At 34.5% G+C, this 27,641-nt stretch overlaps 3 protein-coding genes and 2 long non-coding RNA genes across 7 annotated transcripts in view; 2 read left to right on the top strand and 3 right to left on the bottom strand.

Moving 5' to 3' along the window:
* The first annotated feature begins 612 nt into the window (after positions 1 to 612).
* Positions 613 to 1,443, top strand: LOC142241391 (uncharacterized). Its single transcript, XR_012723610.1, has 2 exons — positions 613 to 1,053; positions 1,114 to 1,443. It is a non-coding gene; the product is annotated as an uncharacterized LOC142241391 (long non-coding RNA).
* A 2,331-nt stretch (positions 1,444 to 3,774) lies between these two features.
* On the bottom strand, positions 3,775 to 4,914 carry LOC142239277 (uncharacterized). Its single transcript, XR_012722974.1, has 3 exons — positions 4,582 to 4,914; positions 4,147 to 4,516; positions 3,775 to 4,088 (listed from the first exon to the last, which is right to left on the bottom strand). It is a non-coding gene; the product is annotated as an uncharacterized LOC142239277 (long non-coding RNA).
* A 1,607-nt stretch (positions 4,915 to 6,521) lies between these two features.
* On the top strand, positions 6,522 to 8,994 carry Not11 (CCR4-NOT transcription complex subunit 11). Its single transcript, XM_075313540.1, has 4 exons — positions 6,522 to 6,908; positions 6,970 to 7,109; positions 8,570 to 8,735; positions 8,790 to 8,994. Exons 1-4 carry the CDS (start codon positions 6,648 to 6,650, stop codon positions 8,961 to 8,963), a joined length of 741 nt encoding a protein of 246 aa, XP_075169655.1. The 5' UTR covers positions 6,522 to 6,647; the 3' UTR covers positions 8,964 to 8,994.
* On the bottom strand, positions 8,978 to 15,742 carry IntS1 (integrator complex subunit 1). Its single transcript, XM_075313539.1, has 3 exons — positions 14,204 to 15,742; positions 13,163 to 14,145; positions 8,978 to 12,952 (listed from the first exon to the last, which is right to left on the bottom strand). Exons 1-3 carry the CDS (start codon positions 15,573 to 15,575, stop codon positions 9,104 to 9,106), a joined length of 6,204 nt encoding a protein of 2,067 aa, XP_075169654.1. The 5' UTR covers positions 15,576 to 15,742; the 3' UTR covers positions 8,978 to 9,103.
* A 6,633-nt stretch (positions 15,743 to 22,375) lies between these two features.
* The window catches only part of scaf (inactive serine protease scarface), an 81,539-nt gene continuing 76,273 nt past the window's right edge, over positions 22,376 to 27,641 (bottom strand). For all 3 annotated transcript variants that reach the window (XM_075310026.1, XM_075310025.1, XM_075310024.1), the window contains exons 4-8: positions 24,793 to 24,870; positions 23,946 to 24,728; positions 23,727 to 23,881; positions 23,404 to 23,672; positions 22,376 to 23,342 (exon numbers count right to left, since the gene is read on the bottom strand). In XM_075310026.1, the coding sequence (XP_075166141.1) occupies positions 23,053 to 23,342; positions 23,404 to 23,672; positions 23,727 to 23,881; positions 23,946 to 24,728; positions 24,793 to 24,870 (1,575 nt within the window). In that variant the 3' untranslated portion in view covers positions 22,376 to 23,052. The remainder of the gene's footprint in view (positions 23,343 to 23,403; positions 23,673 to 23,726; positions 23,882 to 23,945; positions 24,729 to 24,792; positions 24,871 to 27,641) is intronic.

Genomic DNA, 27,641 nt, shown 5'->3' on the forward strand with positions numbered 1-27,641 from the left:
TTTAGTAATTAACTCCGATCTATCTGATTACAGAATTACTGCTGAAGTAAGCCCAAAATAGTCGAATGGTACACATTGAACCTCTAAACACATCAAACAATAAGTAATTTTTGATTATACAATAACATTTGTATACAAATCGCCCTTTTTAATAAATATACGACCCACACGAAGATCGTCATTTACATTTTATACCCTACGCTACACTGTGGAACATGCAATTATAAGTTCTCATGGCGTCTTTGTCAATAATGCTTAGGACCGGCTCCTGAGTCGATATAACCATGTCCGTCTATCACACATTTTTGTAATCAAATCGAGAACCATTCAGTTTGTAATCCAACACACTACCCACTGGGCTACGTAGCTGTTATTGTCATTAATAGAAAATTATCGTTATAAGTTATATTTTAAATAGCATAGTTTGCGACGCCCAAGAGCCGATTAAACGATTTTTTTTAAACAGAAACATAAATTTAGTTGGGCACCGTGGAGTAGTGGTTAGTACGTCCGCCTTGCATACCAAGAGGTATGCATAGACCGAACACCAAAAGGTTTTTTACATACACCCAGAGAAATGGTTGGTTGCAATTCGATCGTTACAATGAGGAAATGATGTCAGTAACTTATTTTTTGTTACAAGAACAATGTTTTGATTATTTTCCCCTTTATACATCCAACACGACCATAAAAAAGTTCACAGGATCAAAACGAAATTCCCATAACCATTCAATTGGTTACAATAAACAATGCCGATAAATTTGGTTTTATGCTGCATAAAATTGTTGAGCTAACCACCAGCATAGTGAGACCTACATCATGCGAATCAACAAATGGTTGGTACAACGTAAAGTTGAGTATACTAATAGAATCTTAGTTCAATTATAGGACGGGCGTAAGGTAGTTGTTGCAACAAATAAATATTTATATCAACATCGACATGGTAAATGGTATGACGCTACAAAATTTGCAAAACGGGGAACAGCATTTTCTTGATAATAGTCCGCAATACATTGAATAAAGTTTATCCCATAGAAAAGAAGTTGCCTTCAGGTAAGTATCGCACCGATTTATAAAAAAGGAATATTACAAAAGTTTCCATAAAAATTGCAGGCTTCATACACCAACAAACACAAATACTTTTTACGGCAAGCGAGCTTTTTTTATTGTATGAAGCATAGAGGAGGATTTATATCTAGAGGCTTAAGGAAGAAATTTCTGGCAAGTATATATTGAATTAGGTTCTGTAGTTTGACCACATAATTGCAACCTAATAACCATCATTGGTATACAAACATTACCTATAAAAAATTGTAAGTTGTAATGTAAATTGATCTCACATATATGTAGATCAATAGCCTTGTTGTTAACACTTTTTGTATTTATTTTCGTAGTTTATTATGATTGTAAATCTTGTAATAAATTAATAAAATCTCAATATAATCTGCCCTTTCATTTAATATTGAAATTTGGTTAGGATAATAATAAAGAAAATCGAGAGCGGTTGCACCAACAAACAAAACAATCAATATGAGATTGCGACAACAAATGCAAAGTTGATCCAACATACTATCATGCAGTTACAATTGCCAAATGTTAGTTGTGCTGACAGATATCATTGATAGTTGACGGAACCACCTGCTTTCGGTTGGCAAATAATTCGGTTGAGGCAACGAATCTGTTTTCTGAAAATGAAATAAAATTTTAAGGAAGTCACTAAATGTATATCTCTTTGCCGAAAACTAAAATTATGGATTCTACGTTCTTGAAAACATTAAAAAGCTGACCGATGAAAAAATGTTGGACAATTAAGTGGAACTGCTTCAAATAGTTTATAATAATTGGTAATTCAATATGAAAAATTAAATCAACATTTTAGTGAAGTCACTAAATTTAAATATTTTTGCAGAAAACTTAAATCTTTGGATACTACATTCTTGCAAACATTATGAAGCTGGCTGATGAAAAATGAATGGCTTATCAGAAAAGTTTCCAGAAAAATTTCAAAGTGCAACCAATTAAAATTGTTAAAAACTTGATATTATTCCATATCATTAACTTCTGGATGAAACTGTGCATCACATTGTCACTTTAATTTACATCCTATTATCAGCCTAAAATGGATATTATGTGAACTCCTTCTGCTGGAAGTCTATGCCAACACGCGGTCTATCACGTTCCTAAAATTTCAAATTGCCCGCATATTAATTAATTTCAATGCAGTTTTATGACACAAACAGGAATGAAATCGAATTATCTATGCAAAAGTGTTTGCAAATAATGTTTAAGATATTTAAAGTTTTGTTGTTTTGTTCTTATTTATTGATATGTTTAATAAGATATTTATTTTTCAATTAGTATTGTAGTATATTGTGTAATGTATTGTTATATATTTTATTTTGACGAAAATGAATAAATTATACAAAATTCATAGAATTTTGGCTTTGACTTTCAATTAGAAGGGGCGATATCATTTATACAAATTTTGGTTGAAAAGTATTTGCAACAATAGGGATGTTTTCTTTTAGCACTGGATATACTAAACAGTGAAGGACTAAAAGAAAACAGAGTACTCGTTTATCCAGGACATCTCCAAAAATATGCAACACTGTCATCAGCTGTTTAAAAACAATCACAGAAAAGAAGTGAAATCTTGCATTTTTAATGTATGAAATGCTCAAATTAGTAATAAATATTTACTGCTGCGATTATTTATGACACTGTACCACTTTGAATTTCTTGTTTTTCGATAAATTAGTCACAATAAAGTACTATTGTGAATCTAAGAAGCGTCAATTTATAAAAATACAATCTGGCAACATCGGCGCGACTTGCACCAAAGATAATTGAGTATAACAAGATTAAGCATTGTGCTCTTATAAAGAGAAAACAAATGTCAAGGTGTAGAGGGCTATGAGAAAAAATTGTTTTATTTGTCAATTTTTTCCAAAGCAGCTCTGCCCAGGAATAAATTTAAAACGGCAATATTCACATAAAACCATAATGAATATTCGCTTTAAAATACACATATGTTTTATTTTAATTTTCTACAATCGTTTTGGTATTGCTTTTGTGGGTTTTTATTCAGAAATTTATGAAAAACGCTAATGTTATAACATTTTCCGACGCAAACGGCAGTACATTTGAGAGACACGTCGACGCAAACTTTATGATATTTTGTTGGCAGAGTCCTCTGGTGCTTCAGTTTTGCTATGACAAGACTGCATCTTCTTCTCAATTATCTTTGCTTGCACTGATCCCAATAAAACATACCGTTTGAAAAATACTAAAATTCAATAATTTTCAAACATTTTTTCAAAGGATTAGGGTAATATTCAAGTTGAGAAATTGTTGAGAAAATCGCGTTCTCATCAAAAATCAGGCATTACCTTCAACAATAAAATTCAACACAATAGCAATAATTTCTCAATTGTAATCCTCAAATTGAAATGCATCGCTACTCAATAATTTCTCAAACAGTTTTCAATGTGATCAAAATAAAAAATTAGCATTGTTGCGAATACTTTCAAACCACAATTTGTATGAAAGTCAATCCTAGTTCTAACTGAAAGTCAACACTAAATTTCTAGAGATTTTGTAAATTTTATTATTTTTTCGTTAACAAATATAATAATCTAAAAAATAACATTAATAATATATAAAAATAATAATATAATACCAATCAAAATGTAATTATCTTATTAAACGTATTAATAAATAAAACTATGAATACAACTTTAAATATCTTAAACATTTTTAAATGTATAATTTCCTCCATAATGTTGGTGTCAAATAACTATTAATTAATATGCTGGCAATTTGAAATAATTACTATCGAGGAACTTGCTGGCTTGTGTGTTAGAATAGATTCCAGCAAGAGGAAATCACAAAATATCAAACTGATGACGGGATGTAAATTGATGTAATGCACATTTTCATCCAGAAGTTCTTGATATAGGAATTGTTGCACTTTGTTTTAATTGGTTGCACCTTGTAAGTTTTCTGAAAACTTTTCTTTGTTGCTCCCTTCATCGGTTTTTCATCGGCCAACATCTTCCAAGAATATACCATCCAATGATTTTAGTTTTCTGCAAAACAATCGATGATTTCCATTATGTTTTCATTTCACTTTTTATTTTGACTTACCAATTTGCATTTCTTCCAACTGACCACGTACTACGTACCACGTGATTTCCTCAAGAACGTTGGTGTTACAAAATTGTTGTTATTAAAATACTGGCAATTTTCAGGAACTTGATGACCAGATAATTGGAATAAATTTCCAGCAATTTCAATTCACAAAATAACAATTAAACCGATGATGCGATGTAAATTAAACTATCGATGTGATGCGAATTATCATCCAGTAGTTGTTGATATGGAAAAGAATAAATACCAAGTTTTTTTGGTTGCACTTTGATTTATGGAAACTTTCTCTTCTCGATAAGCCACTATCATTTTTCATCGGCCAGTCTCTTAATGTGTCCAAGAATCAGCATCCAAATATTTTAGTTGTCTGCAAAGAGATTTGATTTTAGTGACTTCCTTAAAGTTTTCATTTCGTGTTTTAGTTTTACTTACCAATTATTATAAGCAATTTCAATTGATTATTAAAAAATTTCCACATTTTTGTATTTCTTCCACGAACTTTGTTGTCCAAAGTAGTATTGAAAACCATGTGGTTTTTTCGTTGCATTTCAGGGTAGTGTTTTGTCAAAGTTTTCTCCAATTATCTTCAACACATTTTCAAAGTTTTCGTCAACATTTTGCCAAATTGGTTGTAATTCGCAAACAATTTGAAGATGTATTGAAGATGAGCTGTTTCAAGTCAAGTTGAATTTATGTTGAAAATGATATTTACCCTCAAACTGAAAAGGTGTTGCATTTGAAAAACGCTCATCCTGTGTTTATTGGGATGAGATGTTCTGGATAGAACACCAGTGCAACGGTGTTCTGGATAGCTTATACAAATGTTGCATTCAGTGCTAAAAGAAATCAGCCCTAATGTTAATTTTTAATTTGACTCCCATCGAAAATTGTTTGAGAAATTGTTGAGTAGCGATGCATTTCAATTTGAGGATAACACCTGAGAAATTATTGCTATTGTATCGAATTTTACTGTTGAGGGTAATGTCTGTTTTTTGTTGAGAAAGCGATTTTCTCAACAATTTCTCAAATTGAATATTACCCTAATCCTTTGAAAAAATGTTTGAAAAATTGTTAAAATTTAGCATTTTTCAGACGTTTGTGTTTATTGGGACTAGTTGCCTATGTATATGTAACCATTTCGTGACATTTTGCGATGTTGTCAATACATTTCGATGAAATAAACGTGAGAAAGTTCCAAAATGGCTGTTTTTTCCTTCAAAATATATTGTCAACACTATCATTTTTCAACGCGAAAGAATGGTTAAGTGAAATTCTTTTCGAGTCAACAAACGTAATACCCACCCTAAAGGTGGGTTCGAGTTTAGCCGCTAAAATCGTCATTTTTTCACGATTACTTTTCTTTAATAATCCATTTTAAGGAATACAAACTTTGCGAAAATTTGCTTTGGGCAATTCCCCATCAAGTTATAATAAAATTTGCAACAAATATGTGAAAACGTGATCTTAGTACTAGGTTTTAGGGTGGGTATTAAGTTCGAGTTTAGCCGCTAAAATCGCCATTTTTTCTCGTTTACTTTTCTTAATTAGTCCACTTTAAGGACTACAAACTTTGTGAAAATTTGCATTGGGCTATTCCTCATCAAGTTGTAATAAAATTTGTAACAAATATGTATAATTTTATGCTTTATTTTTACTGATTTAGTTTTCACTTTTGCGACTAAAGGTGAGTACTAAGTTCGAGTTTTGCCGCTAAAGTGAAAACAAAATCAGTAAAAAAGGCATAAAATTATACATATTTGTTGCAAATTTTATTACAACTTGATGAGGAAAAGCCCAAAGCAACTTTTCACAAAGTTTGTATTCCTTAAAATGGATTATTAAAGAAAAGTAATCGTGAAAAAATGACGTTTTTAGCGGCTAAAGGTAAGTACTATGTTCGCTTTTCGCGTTGAAATTTTCGCGGTTACTTTATTAAAACAGTTCAATATGAAGCAGATAAATTAACTCAATTGATGTGCAATTTCTTGTTCCTCTATATTTCGGCAAGACTTTACAGGAATATGTCTGTTTTCATTTATAATTTTGATTATTTCAGGAAAAGTAATCGCGAAAATAAAGTGATTTTCAATTCGAAAACCGAACATAGTACACACCTTAAACTCGAACTTTATACCCACTTTAATGCTTCAAATCTATTGGAAAATTTGTTGAAAGCAAGCAATTTGCAAGGCCATTTGAATTAATATTGAAAATGGGATCCACTATCAAATTGATATGGCGTCGTTACCTATGTAAAATGCTCATCCTTGTGTTTGTTGGGATAGATTTTATTCGGCGACACGGCACAAGCATCCGCGGTATTCCGCCGCGCATGGGTTTCCCATACGCACGTAATCAAGTGCTTGTCCATCGCATATCGCTGTGGTTATGTTTACACATGAACGGTGCCACTGTGCATCAGCGTGACTCCGTAGTGTAAACTTAAAATCCAAATAAAGGAAAATTAATACAGGCACTACAAAAACATCATCTGAATAATGGCGGGATTATTTGCTCCAGAATTCTTCTCCATCGCACCTCCTTTAATGGACTTTGAACAAGAACTGGTATGGTTTAACCTAACCGAATCGTTTGCCCAAACAGTGCAATACGAGAGAGTTACTTCATGCTGCAATACAAGGGAATTGATGGATTTAGCATTCGTACAATCTTTGAGTTTACAAGACCAAAAATTGCTTTTAAATGAGCTGGTAAAGAATCCTTTTTTTGTGTATCAAATACGTCTCACTCCTGACAAGGTATGGATCAATGAGATAATTGATTGTGTTCGCAGTACAAGGGTTATAATTTAATTTGTAGTTGCCACGTCTTGTGGAAAATAATCCTTTGATTTCCATAGAAATTCTTTTGAAACTAATGAACTCTCCAGAAATCACGGAATATTTTCATGTTCTAGTTAATATGGATATCACGCTGCATTCAATGGAAGTTGTTAACAGGTGAATATGTTGTACAAACGTATGAAAAAACGAACATCTAAACTTAATCATTTTAAGGGAATCTTTACCAGCCTCAAATTATCTATTTACATATGCTGTTTGTAAGTTCTTAGTTAAATTCGCATATACATACAGTTGTGCTCAAAATAATAGTAGTGCTGTGCTGAATTTTTTTTCTGCTTCTTCTATTCCTTCCACTAAAGGTTTATTTTATCTTTGTATTTTACTATATCATTGTTTGGAGTGTGCATAATAAAAAAATACCGTTGGTTTAACTTCTGATGCTATTGTTGTTGTAAAAAAATCGACATAAGAATCCCTTTGCAAGCTCCGAAACAAATAAAAGGGTTATAAGCTAGCTTACAAACAATTAAAAGACGAAAATAATTTAGCTGTCCATAGTCCAAGAAAAGTCACTCTCCTTTCAAAAAAACATGTATCGAAAAGAATAAAGTATGCCCAAGAGGATTTCCATTGGTCAGTACAGAAATGGAGGAACATTCCCCAGTACAGAAATGGAGGAACATTGGATGGATGAGTCAAAAATGGTGCTTTATGATTGAAGAGGATCCCGTCTATATGTTCGGCAACCTAAAAAAACTGAGTACAGTACCAATTTTACGACAAAAACTGTAAATCACGATGGTGCTTTAATTTATTTGCTACTACTATTATTTTGAGCGCAGCTGTATGTATATATTTGTAAAAATTTTCTTCAAATGTTTCACGCGACTAGAAAGTGATTCAATTTCTGGCCGAGCGAGTAGCAAACTCAAATACATATAGTGTTTTTCTATTGATTTCCTCCTTAAACACATCAATATTAAAATTTCTACAAAATAATTTTGCTTCCAATTCGTGCTACACTCATAGAAAAATACTACTGTTTTTCAGCAGACTGCTATGTTAGCAGTTTTTTTGTTAAACGAGTAATCTGATATATTGGAAAAGCAGACAGTAGTTTGATGACATTTTCTGCTGATTCGAAACTATAAATTCTCTTCGGACCATTTAATAACTTCAAAACAAAAGATCGTTATTAATTTATTCACGTAAAAAAAGGTTATTGCGAGGATAAAAATGTCAGCTATTTCAAGTAATGCAGTGATATTTCAGCAGAGATGTTTTAAAACATGTTTGCTAATTCAGCAGTATTTGTTTCAACTAACGAATGATTTTTGAAACAACTACATTGACTGTTTCCCTTTTTCAGAAGACAAAAACTGATATTTTATATATTTGTAACATATTTGCTGTTATGAATAATTTTTTGTTTTTGTGTATATTAAAAGTATTTATTTTATTTTAGTTTATTTTACTTCTTTTTAACAATTCGTGAAAACAAAAAGAAACTTCAGTTGTGCTTTAAGTGATTCCCTTCATAAATACTTGTAGTCTCACTAGCAAAAATTTTAGCAACTTTAGGAAGACATTTCGATTCACAATTTTTGTTCTAATAGATTAACCACTTCGGTCAACCTTCCCACGGAATTTCTTCACCTGTATATATCTAATTGCATTTCGTCATGTGAGAATGTCCGAGATAAATTCCAACAGTCCAGGTTAGTGCGTTTAGTATGTGTGTTCTTACAGTCTTTGATAAGAAACAAGATCATAAATGTAAAGGTAAGTTATAAATAAATGTAAAGAATTGCGAGATTTACCGAATTGCTTTCTTAGGAATTATTTATAGAAATCGAAACATTCTGCGTAGTTTTTAATCGTATTAAAGAGGCCGTAGCCTTGTATCGCCTACTCAAACATCTGGAAATGGGAGACCAAAATACGAACAATGGAGGCAGTACATCTTCATCATCGTCTAACAAAAGTGAAAAGAATGCCACAAATAAATAAAACACATCGAGTAATTAGACTTGTCATAAAATTTTTATTTTAAATTGATTTTATTAATAGGAATAGATATTATCGAAAATCTTATTAAAAAGGTATGCACTGTGTTAATTGTTAAAGAAATTGTTTAGGCGGACTCCAATTCAGTAGCCGTGCTGCAACATGATCGTCTGTAATACTCTTTTAATTTGAGAAGTGGTATTCAATTTGGACTTAAGGCCTAAAGCAAAGGAAACTGACAATATCTCGATAGCATGTTCTTGTAGAAGCAAGCACATCTCGCTTAAATTATCAATGGCTGTTGCAGCCACTGAAGAATTGTCATCTCGCAAACATTGAACGTATGCATTTAAAGTGCAACGATTAACATCCGAACGTCCTGGATTATGTTTTAAGTGACGTATAAGCAAAATAAACGCGTTAGATCTTATTTGAGCACTGGAGGAGAATATAAGTTCTAAGAGACGGTCGAAAAGTTCACTTAAAAAGTTGAAACGTTTCGATGTAAAACTTTCAATTTCTTGTAGGGGCCCTAAAATAGTATCTTCAGCGTTAGAATGCTTAACTATCTTTAATAAATTTGCAAAGTGCGGCGAAATAGCCGATGTCTTATTTAGTGACCCAGATATGGCGAATGTGACGGCCCCTCGAGAATTAATGTCTAAATTGGACAATTGATAATTGCTTGAAGAGTCGGGGGTATCTGCTTCTGTCGCTGATGTCTGTATTTTGTTTTCAACTGCTGAATACGACTCCTCAAATTCGTATTCCTGTTTTACATCTACATTGCTGGAGGTTGAAGTGTTCGATTTTTGTTGGAGAAGAGTTATACCTTGTACTAGCTGGTGCAACGAAGAAATTGAATTGTAACGATTGCCCAAATCCGTTAAAACATCTACGTACTGTTCAATAAACACTAGGGCAGAGGAAGGATTAGTGTTTATATATGACTGCAAGAGTTCTATCAATTTTATAAGTATGTGATATGCTTCTTTTACATGACTGTACTGCTGGAAGAATGTAAAGTAACATTTTAACGCTGATTGGAATTCTTCTTTGTAAATGTCGTCGAAGCATATTGGCTGTAATAACTCCAATGTCCTGAGTATTTGTATGAATCGATGCATGTGGTACTCATCTCGTATCATTCTCAAGCTCAAGTGGCCCCGACCTTGTATAAGAGACGACAATACACCTAATTGTCGTAAGAACAATGCTGGGTGAGAGGCTGCAATTTTTCTAATCAATAACTCAATGTCACTTGAGAAAGCTTCGAAATCTTTTTTCGTAAATAGATTACCCAAGCAAGTGATAAGATTAGAGGAAATCTTATCCGCCTGGCATCCATTAAGATTTTGAAGTTTGTCTGTGTATGAGTCTACCTGATGCGGTCGGATGAACTTTATAGACGGATACATTAAATACATTTGCCTCAAAACATTTAAACGTAATTTTTCAGGACTTCTGCATTGGTATACGAACTCGATGAATTTTATTAGATTGGAAGTAGACTTCCTGCATATACGGAAGAGTAAATTGATACGACAGCATAACACAAAGTGATATTGTGATGTGGATTTTAGCTCGAATTCGCCCTCTTTTAAGATAAATTCAGTGAATTTCATTAATTCCGCATCGGAAAGAAAGATTGCATTATCAGAAAGGTCCGTTTTTAGGACTGTACGATCCCTACCTTGCCACAATTTCGGATTATTGATAAGGGCTTGTACGAAATTAAGAACGGTGGTATAGTCTAAATCTGGTGCATTGCTTTGTAGCATGTATTCCAATGTTGATATTAGGGTGCTCCAATTGGACTCATGACATATCCAAGATAACAAATAGAAACGAAAATCTCCAGAGCTTTTCGAGAAAAGTAGAGGTAAATCTTGTTGCATGAAGTCGCAACATAGTTCAGGATCGTTAGCCGATAAAAGATCAACAAGCATTCCGTTACTGTAAAAATTTCTAGTTAAAGTAGGAGATTCAATTCTATGGTTCCGGAATTGGGAAAGCATCTGTTGTAATGTGATATTGGGAGCTTTTGTCATGCTTCTTCGTTTGGAAAGATCATGCCAGTTTGACACTAAATTCTTCATAGTATCAAGAAACATTGGCTGACAATTCTTTTGACTGTGCATAAAGGGTATAGATTTCAAAAATATTAAGGGTTCACTAATGGGCGTTGGATTTAACCTTATTATGGTTCTGAAAAAGGAGACTGCTTCTTTTATGTCCAATACGTTTAAAAGAATGTGGTTAAAATTGGGATGATTCAATATTTTACGAACTATGTCAATCTTTTCCAGAGTATGCATTTTGTGTAGTAAGATATGGAAATCATCTTCATTGAACTGATCTGGGTTTGACCAAAGCATAACTTTGTTTATAGACTCGTCACTGTCATAAGTACTCTTTTCTGCAGAATGAGCGGAACTTATTTGCGTTGGCTGCGTTTCTGGAATAAGCTCCTCCAAAATAATTGGTTCTAAAACATCGCTTCTTATCTTTGGATTATCCTCAACTGTCTGTGAATGAGAATATAATCCAAGCGCCCGAACAGTAACATGACCATTCTTTGCTCCCCTTGCTTGCTGTATTTCTATTAACTGAGCTAAATAAGCTTTGTTCAAAATTGCGTTCTTAACTGTTTCAAATTGCTCAATAACCGCATGATCCAAAAGGGCTAGCAATTTAGACATTGAATTGATGGGTGTTCCAAAGTTTTGAACAAATAACACAATTTGATCGGGTGTAAGTTCTCTGATAGCCGCCTCAATTAAACGATCGACTGAAGACCGTATCATCTTCAATTTAAGCCAATCCGGTAATAACTGTACTGGTTCTTGGGTCATATTTGGTATGAAAGCGATCGGAACATTCCCACCTACTGGAAACCAATAGTCCAAAATTGGAACTGACTCTGGCATTTGATTACTTGAATGGGTCAAGAGTATTATAAAGGCATGTATGATATTCAAATGCAGGGGCAATTGAACACCATCATTGAATTGAACCATTAGCAAGTCTGGATATTCATTCCACTGGTATGTCTCACGATGATCTCTTAATTTGATAATGTAGTTATTGAACATCACAAATAAACACTTAAGCGTCTGTAGACGATTTTCCTCCTCCAATTTACTTTGTTCGTCATGCCCCACTAATTCGCCACACTCGTATACCGGTATGATGTGTTGGAACATCGTACTTCTTTCCACAATTAATTGGGCCATATCGATAACATGGTCTAGCATATCTGTGACTGAGTCATCCAATGTGTTTGCGGCTATGAACTGTATATAAGACATTACCAAATCAGGTGAATTCTCCACTTGACAGGCCGATCTCAATTGGGGAATAATAAAGACGCGAACGTCATTAAAATGCGGTATCTGTGGAATAGAACTTAAAAGCCACTCATTGCTGCTCGTATCGGAACTCTTGAAGATTATCTTTAGGCCTCTAAGCGCAGATACTCTCGTTTGCTTGACTGTTGAACAAAGTCTTCTAAAAATATAATCTAGTATCTCACACACAGTATGCTTGTTGTAGGACGGATCCATGATAACGTTTCTCAAAAAGTTGACCAATTCCGCATCACGGCTATTTTCTTCATTGATAATGGTTGCATTAAACAGCAAAAACTCGCATAGACATTGTACTGGCAAATGGTTGAAATCTCCGTCACTATTTTGTACCAAATCCGATAGCCAAGGCATGGATTGTGAAGTTCCTTGTCGCTGAATAATATCAAGCAAAAGATCTGGTTTGCGACTTCGGCATAAAAGATGGCCAATTTTTAATGATTTATTTAATGATCTTAGCTGCTCGAAAACGCCGCTAGGTACTCGACGAGCAACACCCATTGGATCCATCAACATAAGTTGAGATGTGAGGATCGCATTTTCTTCGGTTATAACGGCTTGGGACGTTTGGGCGGCCAAATATGATTCAAATTCTACAATGTGATCGCGTTCCATGGGTATAATCTATGTGAAATAAAATAAATCGTGTTTAAACTTATGATATATGCTATTATACATTGGCCCTATTTCTGGGTAATGTTTCTATTATCTGTTATTTGGATTATTTGTTATTGGATATTCAAACTAATGTTCCAAGTCTATAATTTCCAGTAAACAGTTTATAAGACCAGTTTGTCTTAGTGTTTACCTGTAAAATTTGGTCTTAGTGTTTACCTGTAATTCCTCCTTGGACATCGCCGTTTCATTGAATTGATTTGTTATGCACATTTCCATTAACATCTTCATAGTTGGGTAATGGTTCCAGCAAAATGCACCAAATGTTGATGGATTGTGGGCTGAAATCATAAGCATGATTAGCCATGCTTTCCAATACAGAACTGTAATTGCCAATTTTGGGGGCTCATAATCCACGGGTAGGTTGATGTTTTCAGGATGATGGTATTCCGCCATACTGAATAGGAAATCAATTATGTCAAACTTATTGGCCTGAACGACAGGGCAACTTGAAATACGCATCGTGGATGCTCTCTTTATCAATGATATTGTTATGTCAAAGGTATCAGGGATTGTGAAGGGTATTTCTTTCGTGATACCGATTAATATTATTCGTATTAGCGTATCTTCATGTATTGGTGTCTCTGAAACCAATCTCAATAGTGTAGTTCTTTCTGGTTCCGACGGCCACTGGTCGTAGCGCGAATACTGTTCAGCATTTTCCAGAAGTAGAACTTTGTGTAACCCCTGGAAGTATTCGGCTGCTTGAAGCTTAAATAGGCCTGGAACAATTTCGTACATCCATGATACGCAATCCAACTGAATTTGACACATTTGGTTATAGAATTTTAGTAGTATAGCATTGTTAGCTGCATTGTCTTTTGAGACTCTCAAGGAAATGCTTGCCTCTCTGACCTGCGGCGAAACAGACAAGAGCATACAAAGGCAAGCTATATCAACCATAGAATGGAAAACACGATCGCGAAACTCGGAACTCTCGATTTGTTTGTTAAGCTCCGGCCGACCGTTTAGAAACACTTTGCAAAATACGACCAAATTTATGTCGTTGCGTAACATTCGCACCAACTCACGCAAAAAAACTCTCAATGTTCGGAGACAGTCTTCCCGTTGTAATAAAAATTCTTTGTAGATTTCAGCTAGATATTGGGCCGAATCGTCTGGAGCCGTCTGGAACATTGTAGCTGGAAGAAAATTACATGAAAGCATAAGAACCAAATGAAACAAAATAAGTAAATTTACCAAGCATTCCCATATTGTTTGGATTTCTAGTGTTTGACAATTCGTTCTGGACCACTAGCTTTAGCACGATATTGAGAATACCAGGTTCGAGGCGTATCATTTCCTTAATACATGCCATGTAGAAGTTAATTAGAGGCTTCGCTTTCAGACGCATTTTCACTAAAATTGCCAATACCTCGTGGTCTTTGATGTGATTAGCTCGAACATTGAAGCATATGTAAGATAGAAGTTCTTGAGCAAATTTTACCAATTTACCATTATGTATCCAGAGTTCTAATCGGGAAATACAGAGATGACGCACCTCAACCAGGCCAGAAGTAATGCACAGGAATTTAAGAAAGTTACGTGTATAGCACTCCTGTTGTTGACGTTTATTAAGTTGTTCTTTGATAGCCTCTGTAACATATTTTTCGACAATTCGCTCCGAATCGATATATCGGTTTTTTGCATCACAATAAGTATCATTACTACCGAGCTTAAACTCAGAAGGTTTTGCCGAACCACTGGCTTCGGAATTGTCGCAGGAATCGTCGTCAATATTTATCGGCAAGCTCTGTTGATTACCGCCGGATGCTGGTGTGCTCATAGTTGGAGTGCCAGCTCCAGAAGTGTTTCCATCTGATTGGAGGAATGTCAATTGTGGTTGGCGAGTGTTAAATGCCGCGGCAACATTTTTTATGAAGGGCGCACAAAGGCTATTATCCGACCAGAATCGATCATTGATAGCGTCATCGATATAAATTCGCATAAATATTTCTGGCCACTGTCGTTTATCGCTAAAGACACGCACCAATATATTACAGGCTAGAACATGGGAATATGAGCTTTGCCTCATTTTTAAATTAAAATCTCGTCGTAGTATGTGCAATAGACCTGAAGTAATGATATCATTCGAAAAATAGTCTGGGTGTACTTTAGCCATATACATAATACTCAACATTGCAATCATGTCGGGTTTCGATTTTGCATAGGACGATATTAGATTTTTTATGCAACCACAAATAAGACGCACCAAAGTCTCAGTGTCGTGTTGCTCCGCAGCTGTTTGGATAGTATCGATGATATCTACGGAATCACAATCCGTACCCATTTGTTCCCAAAGCTCATTCGAAGGAGCGACAATACCTACACTGTCACCACCGCTCCGTATAGTTGGGGTCAATTTTGGCTTTTTAGCGGCTGTCATCAAAGACGTAGTGGTCTCTCTTTTGCGATCTACGCTTGTAGACGACGATGGCTTAGCTATAGGCATTTTTCCCTTCGCTTCATCTCTGTATCCTTTAGAGCCAAGAGCAAAAAATTCGCTGCCAGCATGTGAGGAAACCTTCTTTGGTGCTCTTGTCGAAGAGGACGGCTGTTTACTGCGGTCCATATTTCACCACCAACAAAGATCTGATTTATAGACGTGTTGCGCCCTTCGGCTTGAAAAGGAAATTTGACTCCGATGATACAAAAAAAAAAATAAAGGCTCCTTATATGTCTCTTTTTCAGTTTGTGCAAAATGTTCGCTCTCCTTAGGATTTGTTTTTGACACTTCGAAATGTTTTGTTTTCCTAGCTACTAGTGTTGGGAAAGTAGCGAGTATTTGATTACAAGTACTCGTTACTGGCTAATTTTTTGAGTACTCGTTACAAATAAATGAGTACTCAGCATGTGCAATACAAAAATGCTAAAATTCAAATGTTTTCCAAACAACTAATTAATTAATTTCAGGTCTTAAAATTAATTTTAGTAATCAAAAGACCGACATAGATAACATCTAACTCAACATCAATCTTTTATTAATGCATAAAAATATTTGCCGATGATGTATTCCTACTTTATAAATATGAACGTTCCGATTTATTTATTTATTTATTTATTTATTCAGTCTTTGGATAATTCACACTATAATCCTTACAGACTCGCTAATTTCTAATTTGTATATATACTTCCAAAATGTTCTACTTAAAAATGTACTAATTTCTAAAATAAAATACATCCAGAATTTTATCAAAATCTTTTAAAGGAACGGATAGATCAATATTACAATTTAAATTTATTGAATTAAATTCTCTCAAAGCTCTTGTAATATGCTCATTGCAAGCATAATTATTCCTATGCATAGGTACATGAAAGTATTGGAAAAATCTTAAACTCCTAGCAGGAACATTGAAGCCAATTTCACGAAGCAAAGGCGGGCAATCAATATAACCGTTAATTAACTTATACAAAAATAATAATTAATCTTTCTTTCTCCTATTGGCCAAAGTCTCCAAATGTATGAGCCTACATCTGGATTCATACTCAGGAAGAGGTTCAGTAAAACGAAGACTTATTAGTGCAAATTTTATGAATTTCTTTTGCAATCTCTCAACTCTATCAGAAATACCAACAGTATACGGGTTCCAGACCATTGACGCATATTCCAACTTTGATCTGACAAACGAAGTATATAAAATCTTGCGGGTATATGGACTGATGAAATCCTTACTATTCCTTTTTATAAATGCAAAATTAGAATATGCCTTAGGCAAGATATAATCAATATGGGATTTGAAATTTAGCTTACTATCAAAATAAACACCTAGATCTAAGATCCTATCAATCACTTTCAAAGACTGATCATGAATGCAGTATTTCAGTATGATATTAGCGACACTTTGACTCGTTTTCTTGAATGGTCTGAACTCAACTCGCTTTGTGTGAATCGATCTAAAACTAAAGCCCTCTGTTTTGGTTTAAATGAGCTGTTTCTTCATGACTTTACAATTTCTTTAGGAAATACTCCAATTGATTTTGTTGATCATCATAGATGTCTTGGTGTTGTTCTTGATACGAGGTTGAACTTTGACCATCATGTCAATTTTGTATCAGGACGTGTTTGGGCAGCATTGCGACGTATATATGCTGCTAACATATATTTACCTCTTCATGTCAGATTTAGGGTGGCGAAATCTCTCCTAATGAGTCACATAATATATGGGTTGGAGATTATTTCGGATTGCGGTTCGAATGTTATGAACAGGATCAGGGTAATTGTTAAAACGATCGTACGTTTTGTTTATAATGTGGGTAGAAGGGAGCATATCACAAGTCATGTTAAGCGTTTTCTCGGTTGTTCCTTTGCTGATTTTGTGAGATTTAGAAATTTGTCTCGTTCTCTAACAAGTTGGCTGATAAGTCCCCGGTCTAACAAAGAAAAACACATTTTTTGTCAAAATTCGTTTTTATTATTCAACATAGTTCCCTTCAAGAGCGATACAACGATTATAACGACCTTCCAATTTTTTGATACCATTTTGGTAGTGCTACTTCGGTTTTGCCTCAAAATAGGCCTCAGTTTCAGCGATCGCGTCTTCATTGCAGCCAAGTTTTTTCCCTGCGGGCATCCTTTTGAGGTCTGAGAACAAGAAAAAGTCGCTGGGAGCCAGATCTGGAGAACACGGACTTTTGAGCTAGCGGACTTTTGAGTCTTTCCACGCTTCGGAGACGGTTCACCGGTCGCTGTCCACTCAGCCTGTCGATTGTATTCAGGAGTGTAGTGATGGAGCCATGTTTCATCCATTGTCACATATCGACGGAAAAAACGAGTTAACAGCTGCAAACACCGCTCAGAATCATCAACACGTTGTTGTTTTTGGTCAAATGTGAGCTCGCGCGGCACCCATTTTGCACTGAGCTTCCGCATATCCAAATATTGATTAATGATATGACCAACACGTTCCTTTGATATCTTTAAGGCCTCTGCTATCTCGATCAACTTCATTTTACGGTCATTCAAAATCATTTTGTGGATTTTTTGTGGTTTTCGTCGGTAACCACCTCTTTCGGGCGTCCACTGCGTTCACCTCCTCCGTGCTCATTTCACCACGCTTGAATTTTGCATACCAATCAATTATTGTTGATTTCCCTGGGGAGAGTCCGGAAACTCATTATCGAGCCAAGTTTTTGCTTCCACCGCATTTTTTTCCCCTCAGAAAACAGTATTTTATCAAAACACGAAATTCCTTTTTTTCCATTTTTTTCACAATAGCAAAAGTTGCTTCACAAAAGACGCTCTATCTCACAAACTAATTGACTTACAAACGTCAAATTTTGACACGAATCATTTGAAGGTTGGTACTATATAAAAATAATATGCATTTAATACTAGCGACGCCATGTATGTGTCAAACCGGGGACTTTTCAGCTAACCTGTTATATGGGAAATTTAAAATTCAAATAACAAACAAAAAAAAAATTACGATTTTAGCCGCTAAACTCGAACTTAATACCCACCATAATTCAAAAAAAAAAAAAATGAATCAAAAATAATAAAACAAAAACAAAATATTTTATTATCCACAAAGAGCTCACCATAAACTAATCAGTTAGGAGCTAACTCACAGTATTAACAATTTATTAACTTAAAGTCACCTCAATTTCCTACAGGGACATACATAATACATGTAAGTAACCCAGCAAAAAAAGCATTGCCAAAAAAGTAGTGAAAATGTTCTTTTTGGATCCGGAAGTGGTTCCAAATTGACGTAGAAGCGATGAATTTAACATGGGCTTGTCATAGGACGGATTTCCACTATTTCACTGAATTTGCATCACTTCTTAAGGTGTGAGGCGAATTTAGTGTTTTGGATGTGAATTAAGAAATTTTGTGATATATTGACAAATAAATGATTTTTAAAATTTTTTTATGATTTTTAATGCATTATAACGCTTGTCCGGAATGTTTGTCATCAAATATTTTCAAAAATTCGCAAATTTTCTAGAAAGGATTTAGCATTTTTTTCGGCTAAATTAAAATAATTTGTACCATTTTATTAATTCTTACCCCCATTTTCATAAAGCTCCGTTAGTGTTCCGTTAACTAACCAACTTTTAAACCGTATTATGGACGAAGCTGTCATCTTGCATATATATTCCATATGTCAGATAGGAACTTAACTGACGAAAATTTTTCAGTTAAAGTTAACTGGAGAGAAGATATTTGCATTTTACTTTCTGTTAACTGGCAGTTAAAGCCTAACGGAGCTACATGAAAATGACCGTTAACCTATTTGAAACAAAAAATTTTAAATTTTTCATTAAAAATATGAAAAAAGCCAGTTATAAAAAATTGACTCAAATGAACTTCCTGTGCAGTTAAAATAAAGAACATCTTTGGGAGGGCATTTTTGGAAGTTATTTTAAAGTTGTGTCTTGAAAAAACTTCAAGTTTTTTTTTGCTGGGTAAACAAAACAAATACAGTGAAATCTCCCATAACGGACACCCCCTTTGGACGGACACAGTAGCTATAAGAAATACATCGCAGCTACTCTCCCTTGAGCGGACGCTCTCTTGAACGGACGCGGACAGCTATTTGACAAAAAAAAATCTATTGTGCGGACATCTGCTCCCTTGAACGGACGCTGACAGGTATTTGACAAAAAAAAAAATCTATTGTGCGGATATCTAGTTCGTTTTTCGCTTAAGCGATTTATGGGATTCCCCAAATAATACAGCCACAAACGCATTAACAACATTTTAAATTGCATTTGTCATTCGTTAGTATACATTCGTGCGAGCCAGACATTGAAAATGGATAAAAAGAGGTCTATTTTGACACTACATCAAAAAGTAGATGTGCTTGAAATGTACAATAGAGAAAAATTAAGTGTGAGAAATTTATCGAAGCGAAGAAATTTATCTCTACATATACAGAGGCTATGGATAAGGCACGAGATCTTAAAGCGTTTGTCGAATACAAAGGAGATATTGAGGCTATGAATATACTTTCATCACTTGAATTACATTTTCAATATGTTATTGTTAAAACCAACACACGACAAACGACAATGAATGAATATTTATTGAAATAAAATATGTATTCTAAAAACATTGTTAAATATTATTTCTTTACACGATTTTTTTTTATTTTTTCTGTTAATGAATAAAACCTTTTGAATTCTTTGTTTTTTATTGTAACATAATCATTTAATCAACAGTCGCATTATGAAATAGTCTGCACTGATTTAACTTTTGGAGTTGTCTCTTGAAAGGACACCCCCGAAATGTAAAAAGCACGAAATATATATTATAAGATGGATCCTCTTTGGAAAGAAGAAAATATTATTAAAAAATACATAAAAGGTAGTTTTTGATTTTTTTTATTAAAGTAACGAGTTACTACTACGAGTACTCAATTCAAAAGTATAGAGTAGTAACGAGTAGTCAAAAGTAATCAAAATTCCCAACACTGCTTCAAGATGAAGGAAGACGAGGGAATACAAGATAAGTGGAGTACATACTCATTAGATAAAATGAACACTCGACTTGCGCCAACAAATGTATGTATAATAAACAAATTAAAATACAAAAAAGTGAACTTACTTGAAAGGGATGATGTAATAATTCGAATCTAAACACACTAAACACTTTTCTACACATTTTAATATAAATAAATAAAGCACACACAAGTTTGACCAAAAATTTCACTTTACTGCCAAATGATCGCAACACCTAAAACCAACTGAACTATTTATGCAAGGGCTAGAATTAAACTGCTTGTGTGATTGTTGAGTTGCTAAATAAAACCTGTTGAGCAAAGAGAGAAATCCGAATACTCACCACTTTGCACTCAATCATAATGGAAACGGAAACTCAATCGGCTTTAGTTCGCTCCTTTATTTCATAGTATTTGATTGGAGTGAAATAAAGAAAATGGTAAATAAATCTCGTTCCATAGAGTTCCATTCAGTTTTAAATTGTAACCAAATCAGAACAAAACAGGTAATACTTAATGCTTATCTCTTTCAACTAAAGAACAGGAAACGGAAACTCACTCAAACACGAGAGAGCAGAAAAGGCGAATTAACTTTCAGTCGAGTAGATAGTTGTTTCTCAGTGATGCCAATTTAGTTATTTTATAAATAGATCTAGCTATTTTTGATGTTGAGTTGCTAGAAAATTTCTGAAATTGCTATTGGCTAGAAATCTATTCATTTTTGATTTGAATTCTGATATTTTTGCATTTGTTCTTGTTTTGATTTCAGTTTAATAACATATTATGGCCAAATTTGGGAAAATTGAGTGATGTATATATATGGGAGCTATATCTAAATCTGAACTGATTTGGGCAAAATTTTGCAGGTTTGATTGAAACCACAGAAGGTTACCGATACATGTATATGGGAGCTATATTTAATATAAAGCCGATTTCCATGATTTTTGGCACATATAGGTAATACTATGGAAGATTTGAGTAAGATCTGGTATAAATAAGAGTTTTATGGTCAAATTTGGCACATATAGGTAATACTATGGAAGATTTGAGTAAGATCTGGTATAAATAAGAGTTTTATGGTCAAATTTGGGTGATACTATATATGGGAGCCAGAATCGATTTCCATGATTTTTTGCACATATAGTAAGTGCTATAGAAAATTTGATTTGGCCAACTTGGAGTACGATCGGTTGATACATAAGGGATTTATGGCAAAATTTGAGGAAATCGGGCGATACATATATATGGGTGATTTATATAAATCTGAACCGATTTCGATGAAAATTTTCACACTTAAAGGTGAGTATTAACTTCGAGTTTAGCCTCTAATTTTCACTAAAGTGAAAACTAAATCAGTAAAAAAAATCATAAAATTATACATATTTGTTGCAGAATTCATTATAACTTGACGGGGAATATCCCAAAGCAAATTTGTCACAAAGTTTGTATTCCTTAAAATGGATTATGAAAGAAAACTAATCGTGAAAAAATTACGATTTTAGCGGCTTAACTCGAACTTAATACCATATATATATATATATATATATATATATATATATATATATATATATATATATATATATATATATATATATATATATATATATATATATATATATATATATATATATATATATATATATATATATATATATATATATATATATATATATATATATATATACACTTACTTTGTCAATACCAGGAAATGTTCGGAGGTCGTTACCAGCAATGTTCTATTGCATCATATTAAAAACGGTTTATTTTTGTTCCATCTGACCATTTAACTTATTTCCAGTCACAAACGGCCCAATCTTTGTGGGCCTTACTAGACATTTTCTATTTAGGAAATATTGCAAAAAGTAAAACATGCACTCCGTATTGCTCCCCACTGTATGTATGTAGCCTTAAAAGTGTATTCAAATCTTACTTAATTTATTCAATATTTCATTATTTTTATTCATAATATATAGGCTTAGTTTAGAAGGATTTGTTATACTTTTTACAACATAAAATATCAATAAGACATAAATAATTTCTATACATGTTTATAGTACATTGTTTATATGATTTTATGAGTGCTTTAGTTTTGGGAAAAGTGAGAAAAACCAAAGCATATTTAAAACAGTGCATTCTCGCTCATTTGAACATTTTAACTTATTCTAAAAAAGATAATAATCTCAATTTTAAATTTTAGTACATATCGGTATATTGGAATAAATTGAAGATTGATAATTTTGTGTAAAGCGCATTTAGGAAAGTCTAAATTTAGCACTTTCGTCGGTCGTTTCTGCAGGAATTGTACATAGATGTTAGGATAAATACGTAGCGCATTATATGCAACACGATTGGGCGAGACATGGAGTTTTACTACGGGACAAATAACAATCAAAACGTTCTTTTAAAAAATTTAGTTTGGCTGGATGAGAATGACGAGGGCGAGATGGAGGTAGGAGGATGACTGTTTATTTTAATGAAAAATGTAAATAATTTAGTGATACATTTTTTTGTTTTAGTTTTGGGATGTGGATTCAGAAGACTTTACATTCTAGAGATAATTGTAATTTTAGCACTAACACGCATCAGACCGTACGCCCAGTTGGTTGGTTACACCCTTAGGAGGAGAGGTTTACTTGTTTGCAGGAACTGCTTGTTGACCCATGCAACGTCGGGTTTAATGAAACGGACTGCTTGTCCTTCTCCACATGCATTCTCTACACTATAAATGCCCTTAAGTAAGACGCTGCTGCCAGTTCCACAGGCCAAGGCACTGCCAGAATCAAATTGGCATGCGTCGAATTTGGTGGTACTACAAACTCCACTGTTATCGGCCCCACAATCACCTCGAGACAAGGGAGTAGTCGTGGTGACATGCATTATGGCACCCTCTTCGTGGACTGAAATAATAAATGCGTCAGAATTAAGGAGATGCGCATGACTACTGATCTTTGGACTTACTACTTAACGCTTGTTTGCCCCATCCTGTAGTGACGCAAGTTTCTGATGGACTAGGGTCTTTGTCGCTAATGCAAATGGGCTGAATATGCGACGCAAACTGTAGTCGTTGAGATAATTGTAGGACAGCCATATCGTTTGATCCACTATTAGAATCATAGCTTGGATGGATATCTAAACCCTTCACACCAACTAATTGGAATGGTAGTGGTTCGTCAGTGTTACCCAGTTGCCATTCCCCTGCTTTAACACGCAGGTCACCCACCGAAATTCTGTAAAATAGACAATGATGAATTAAGCATGATGCTATAGAAGTTTCCTCTTACCCCTGGACACACGAAGCTGTCGTTAAAACAACCGAATCGCCAATAATTGCTCCACCACACAACAATGATTTAGAGGACTCCTTTAAGATCATTGCTTGCCAGGGAATTTCGGCGAAGTTGGCGTCTATATCCTTAATTCCTTGAGGTTTTGTATTCTAGCAATAAGAACATTAATGGTTGAGAATGTATTAATGAGAATGATAAAAAAAAATCGCTTACTTTGTTCTTTTGTGCACATACACCAGCCAGATTAACAGGCCAAGGATCAACATAGTTAGCATCACGGCAACACTTTCCTGGCGCTCCAGTGCCTTCAATAATACAATCAGTTAAGGGAACTCTGAATGGGGTGATTTCAACTGGCGTTTCGCTAATAACACCAATCGAACTGCAGTAGTTTTCAGCTGTGCACACTAAGGCCGATGCACACTTTGCGGGTGTAGAACCAATTGATCCGATTGGACCAATGGGTCCAGGACCAGCTGGGCCGACGGGACCAACAGGGCCAATTGGACCGGGACGAGCTGGACCACCGGGACCAACCGGGCCGATCAGACCGGGACGAGCAGGGCCGACGGGACCAACAGGGCCGACTGGTCGAGCATCTTCCGCTACAAAAGATCCAGGTCGTTTGTTTGTTGGGAATATTTGAGGAGATAATTGATCTTCTCCTCGCATTACTATATTGTTTTGGTTTGATGATTCCTCACGGTGATCAACAGGAGGCAAATATTTAGGTGGTGAGGTTGATGGAATCCTGCGTGGTGGTGTGGGAGCTGTTGTAAAGGGCTGCCTGTAAGGAGTTTCTGTGGTCGATGGTTGTCTTGATGGATACCTTGCTTGAGTAGGTTGCGTTTGCCTCACAGGGGTGGGAGTTGTCGATTTAGGCTTTGCGGGCTGTGGTTTAGGTGTAGTCGTTGCTGGCGGCAAATAGTTATTGCTCACTGCAGTGGTCGTTCTAATGGGTTCTGGTGACGGATATGTTAGAGGCGTCGGGGGAGTCTTGGAAATGAAGTAGTAGAGTAGATGTGACCTATTCCAATTACAAAAGCTGTTTATATCTTACCTTCAAAACATAGCCATCCTCTGTTAACATCGTTGAGGGCACACCACAGCATACATTTGGCGACAAACATTTTTTGGACTGCAAAAATAAATCCAATTAGTTTAACTTGTTGACAATGATTCCTTGTATATGAAACAGTCTTAGAAAAACTTTTAGGTAACGATTTTGCTTTGAGATGATTGGTCATTGAGAAATTCATCCCCTAATAAGTACGTTTTTTTCTGCCACAGAAGAAATACACCATTACGATGTACTCATTATGGGAGGAAATATGGCATTCGCCACCAATCATGTGCTGTCTATGATTCTGGCAGTCTCTTCTCTGAATCGTCGTATTTCATATTAATATCAGGCGGGATGGTAGGGTTTCCATTAAATACATCAACGTTCCGCCAAATGAGCCATAATGGCTCTGCTTCGTTGACTGATGTAAGCGTTTAATGTCTTAACGACCCTAAGTGAATTCAGTCAGTGGCCGTCCAATGACTTGTAATTAAAGACATTATTAACACTTCACATATTTGGAAATATATTGTGAATGCCACAAAGTGCACTCATGAGGAATTATAATTATCACAGGCTTTAATGACGAATTTTACAGGCTGTGGGCATAAAGCTAGGCCGACAGCCACTAATTAAATGTTCGATTCTAATAGAGAAAACTTCAATGATTCTGTCAATGGCTAACTGTCAGAATGTCGGGTGTTATTTTAAAACAAATGGTAAGAAAGGAGTAATGCTAAAGTAGATAAATTGATTCATGTGATTTTTTCATATCAGAAATTGCATGCCAATGGCCCATGCATTTGATAAAGTAACTTTACGTACATCCAAAGAAATTTGTAAGAAGAGCCAACAGAAAAGTCTGCTAAGACAGCAAAAAGTCTGCTGAAAAAGGGAAGGCAGCCACTGATTGCTGAAATAGCAAACTAGCATTCTGCTATTTTTTTAGCTTGATTACACTAAAACATGTTTTATTTTGGCTGAAACGAGTAAAAATGTCATCTTAGGGGATATCAACACAATATTTTATTAATATATATAGTATTTGCCCAATGGCCCATGCATTTGATAAAGTAACTTTACGTACATCCAAAGAAATTTGTTAGTAGAAACAACAGAAAAGTCTGCTAAAACAGCAAAAAGTCTGCTGAAAAAGGGAAGGCAGCCACTGATTGCTGAAATAGCAAACTAGCATTCTGCTATTTTTTTAGCTTGATTACACTAAAACATGTTTTATTTTGGCTGAAACGAGTAAAAATGTCATCTTAGGGGATATCAAAACAATATTTTATTAATATATATAGTATTTGCCCAAAAATTTGAATATTTATCAAATTGAGCCATAACAGCTAACAAAATGTTTACTGATCGCATTTAGGAGCATATAAGTATATTACAATGCAAAAATATACCAAAAACAATTTTTGGTTCATAAATACACTTTGGGGAATAATTTATAACCTACAAATTTTATGAATTGTTGTTCGTTAGACCCTGAAGTGCAAAAATATAACAGCAAACATCGACTGCTGTTTTTATCAGACTTTTTTTCTATGAGTGTAGAACAGAGCTTCCCAACCCAATTTGCTTCGCGCCCCCCAAAAATTGTATCAATTTCGTTTCGCAGAAATAAATATTAACAAAAGCTGAAAATATGATTAACAATAAATAATTAAATAATTAAAAATAAAAATGTTAGTGAATATTAATATAAAAGAGTTTATCAATTAAGGTGGGTATTAAGTTCGAGTTTAGCCGCTAAAATCGTAATTTTTTCACTAAAGTGAAAACTAAATCAGTAAAAAAGGCATTAAATTATACATATTTGTTGCAGATTTCATTATAATTTGATGGGGAATAGCACAAAGCAAATTTTCACAATGTTTGTATTCCGTAAAATGGATTATTAGAGAAAAGTAATCGTAAAAATGACGATTTTAGCGGCTAAATTCGAACTTAATACCCACCTTTAGTTGGAAATTTGGCAATTGTTCCTTCCATTAGCTAGATTTTTAATATTTGGTACTATTACTGATAAAGTACGCCTCAAATTAGTTTCAACAGATAGTTTGACTTTATGTCTAAATGTGACGAAAATGGTTTCAAAATTTTTAAAATGCGTGAATACAAAAGTGGGTACTGGTTCTGATAATTTAGCAAGAAATTTAGCCGTTGCAAATAAAGTGAACGACTAATAACGGAAAACCTACAACAAATTATAGAATTGCATGTAACTCCTATTCTTTTCTCACTGTGCTTAACAGGTTGGCTGATAAGTCCCCTGTCTGACACATAGATGCCGTCGCTGGTATTAAATGCATATTATTTTTATATAGTACCAACCTTCAAATGATTCGTGTCAAAATTTGACGTCTGTAAGTCAATTAGTTTGTGAGATAGAGCGTCTTTTGTGAAGCAACTTTTGTTATTGTGAAAAAATGGAAAAAAAAGAATTTCGTGTTTTGATAAAATAACATATAAATGAACATTTCGAAATGTACGAATGGTATGCTCTTTTGTGGTATATTATTGATGTTTTGTTGAACTTAACAATTAGTGTTGTTTTAACAAATTTAATGATAAAAACCTGCTCAACAAAAAATGACGCTGCGCCCCACCTGGAACCTCGTGGTGCCCCCTAGGGGGGCGCGCCCCCCATTTGGGAAGCTCTGGTGTAGAATGACTTTAGATTAAAATATCTGCGATACTTCTGCATTTAGTTCTTTGGCAAATGCAATTGTAATAATTGGGAATGTAGCACAAACCAGTTAATAACATAACTTTCTAAAATGAGTCAAATTACCCTAAATTGTGTACGCCATAATTTTTGTATAGCAATAAAGAAA

This window comes from Haematobia irritans, chromosome 5, assembly GCF_050003625.1.
Source record: "Haematobia irritans isolate KBUSLIRL chromosome 5, ASM5000362v1, whole genome shotgun sequence".
NCBI lineage: Eukaryota > Metazoa > Arthropoda > Insecta > Diptera > Muscidae > Haematobia > Haematobia irritans.

Coding starts and splice junctions, on each gene's coding strand:
- Not11 (XM_075313540.1), top strand. CDS start 6,648: ATGGCGGGATTATTTGCTCCAGAATTCTTCTCCATCGCACCTCCTTTA. Junction 6,909..6,969: donor TACGTCTCACTCCTGACAAG/GTATGGATCAAT, acceptor TTTAATTTGTAG/TTGCCACGTCTTGTGGAAAA. Junction 7,110..8,569: donor TCAATGGAAGTTGTTAACAG/GTGAATATGTTG, acceptor TTGTTCTAATAG/ATTAACCACTTCGGTCAACC.
- IntS1 (XM_075313539.1), bottom strand. CDS start 15,575: ATGGACCGCAGTAAACAGCCGTCCTCTTCGACAAGAGCACCAAAGAAG. Junction 14,146..14,203: donor AAACAATATGGGAATGCTTG/GTAAATTTACTT, acceptor ATTTTCTTCCAG/CTACAATGTTCCAGACGGCT. Junction 12,953..13,162: donor TGTCCAAGGAGGAATTACAG/GTAAACACTAAG, acceptor TATTTCACATAG/ATTATACCCATGGAACGCGA.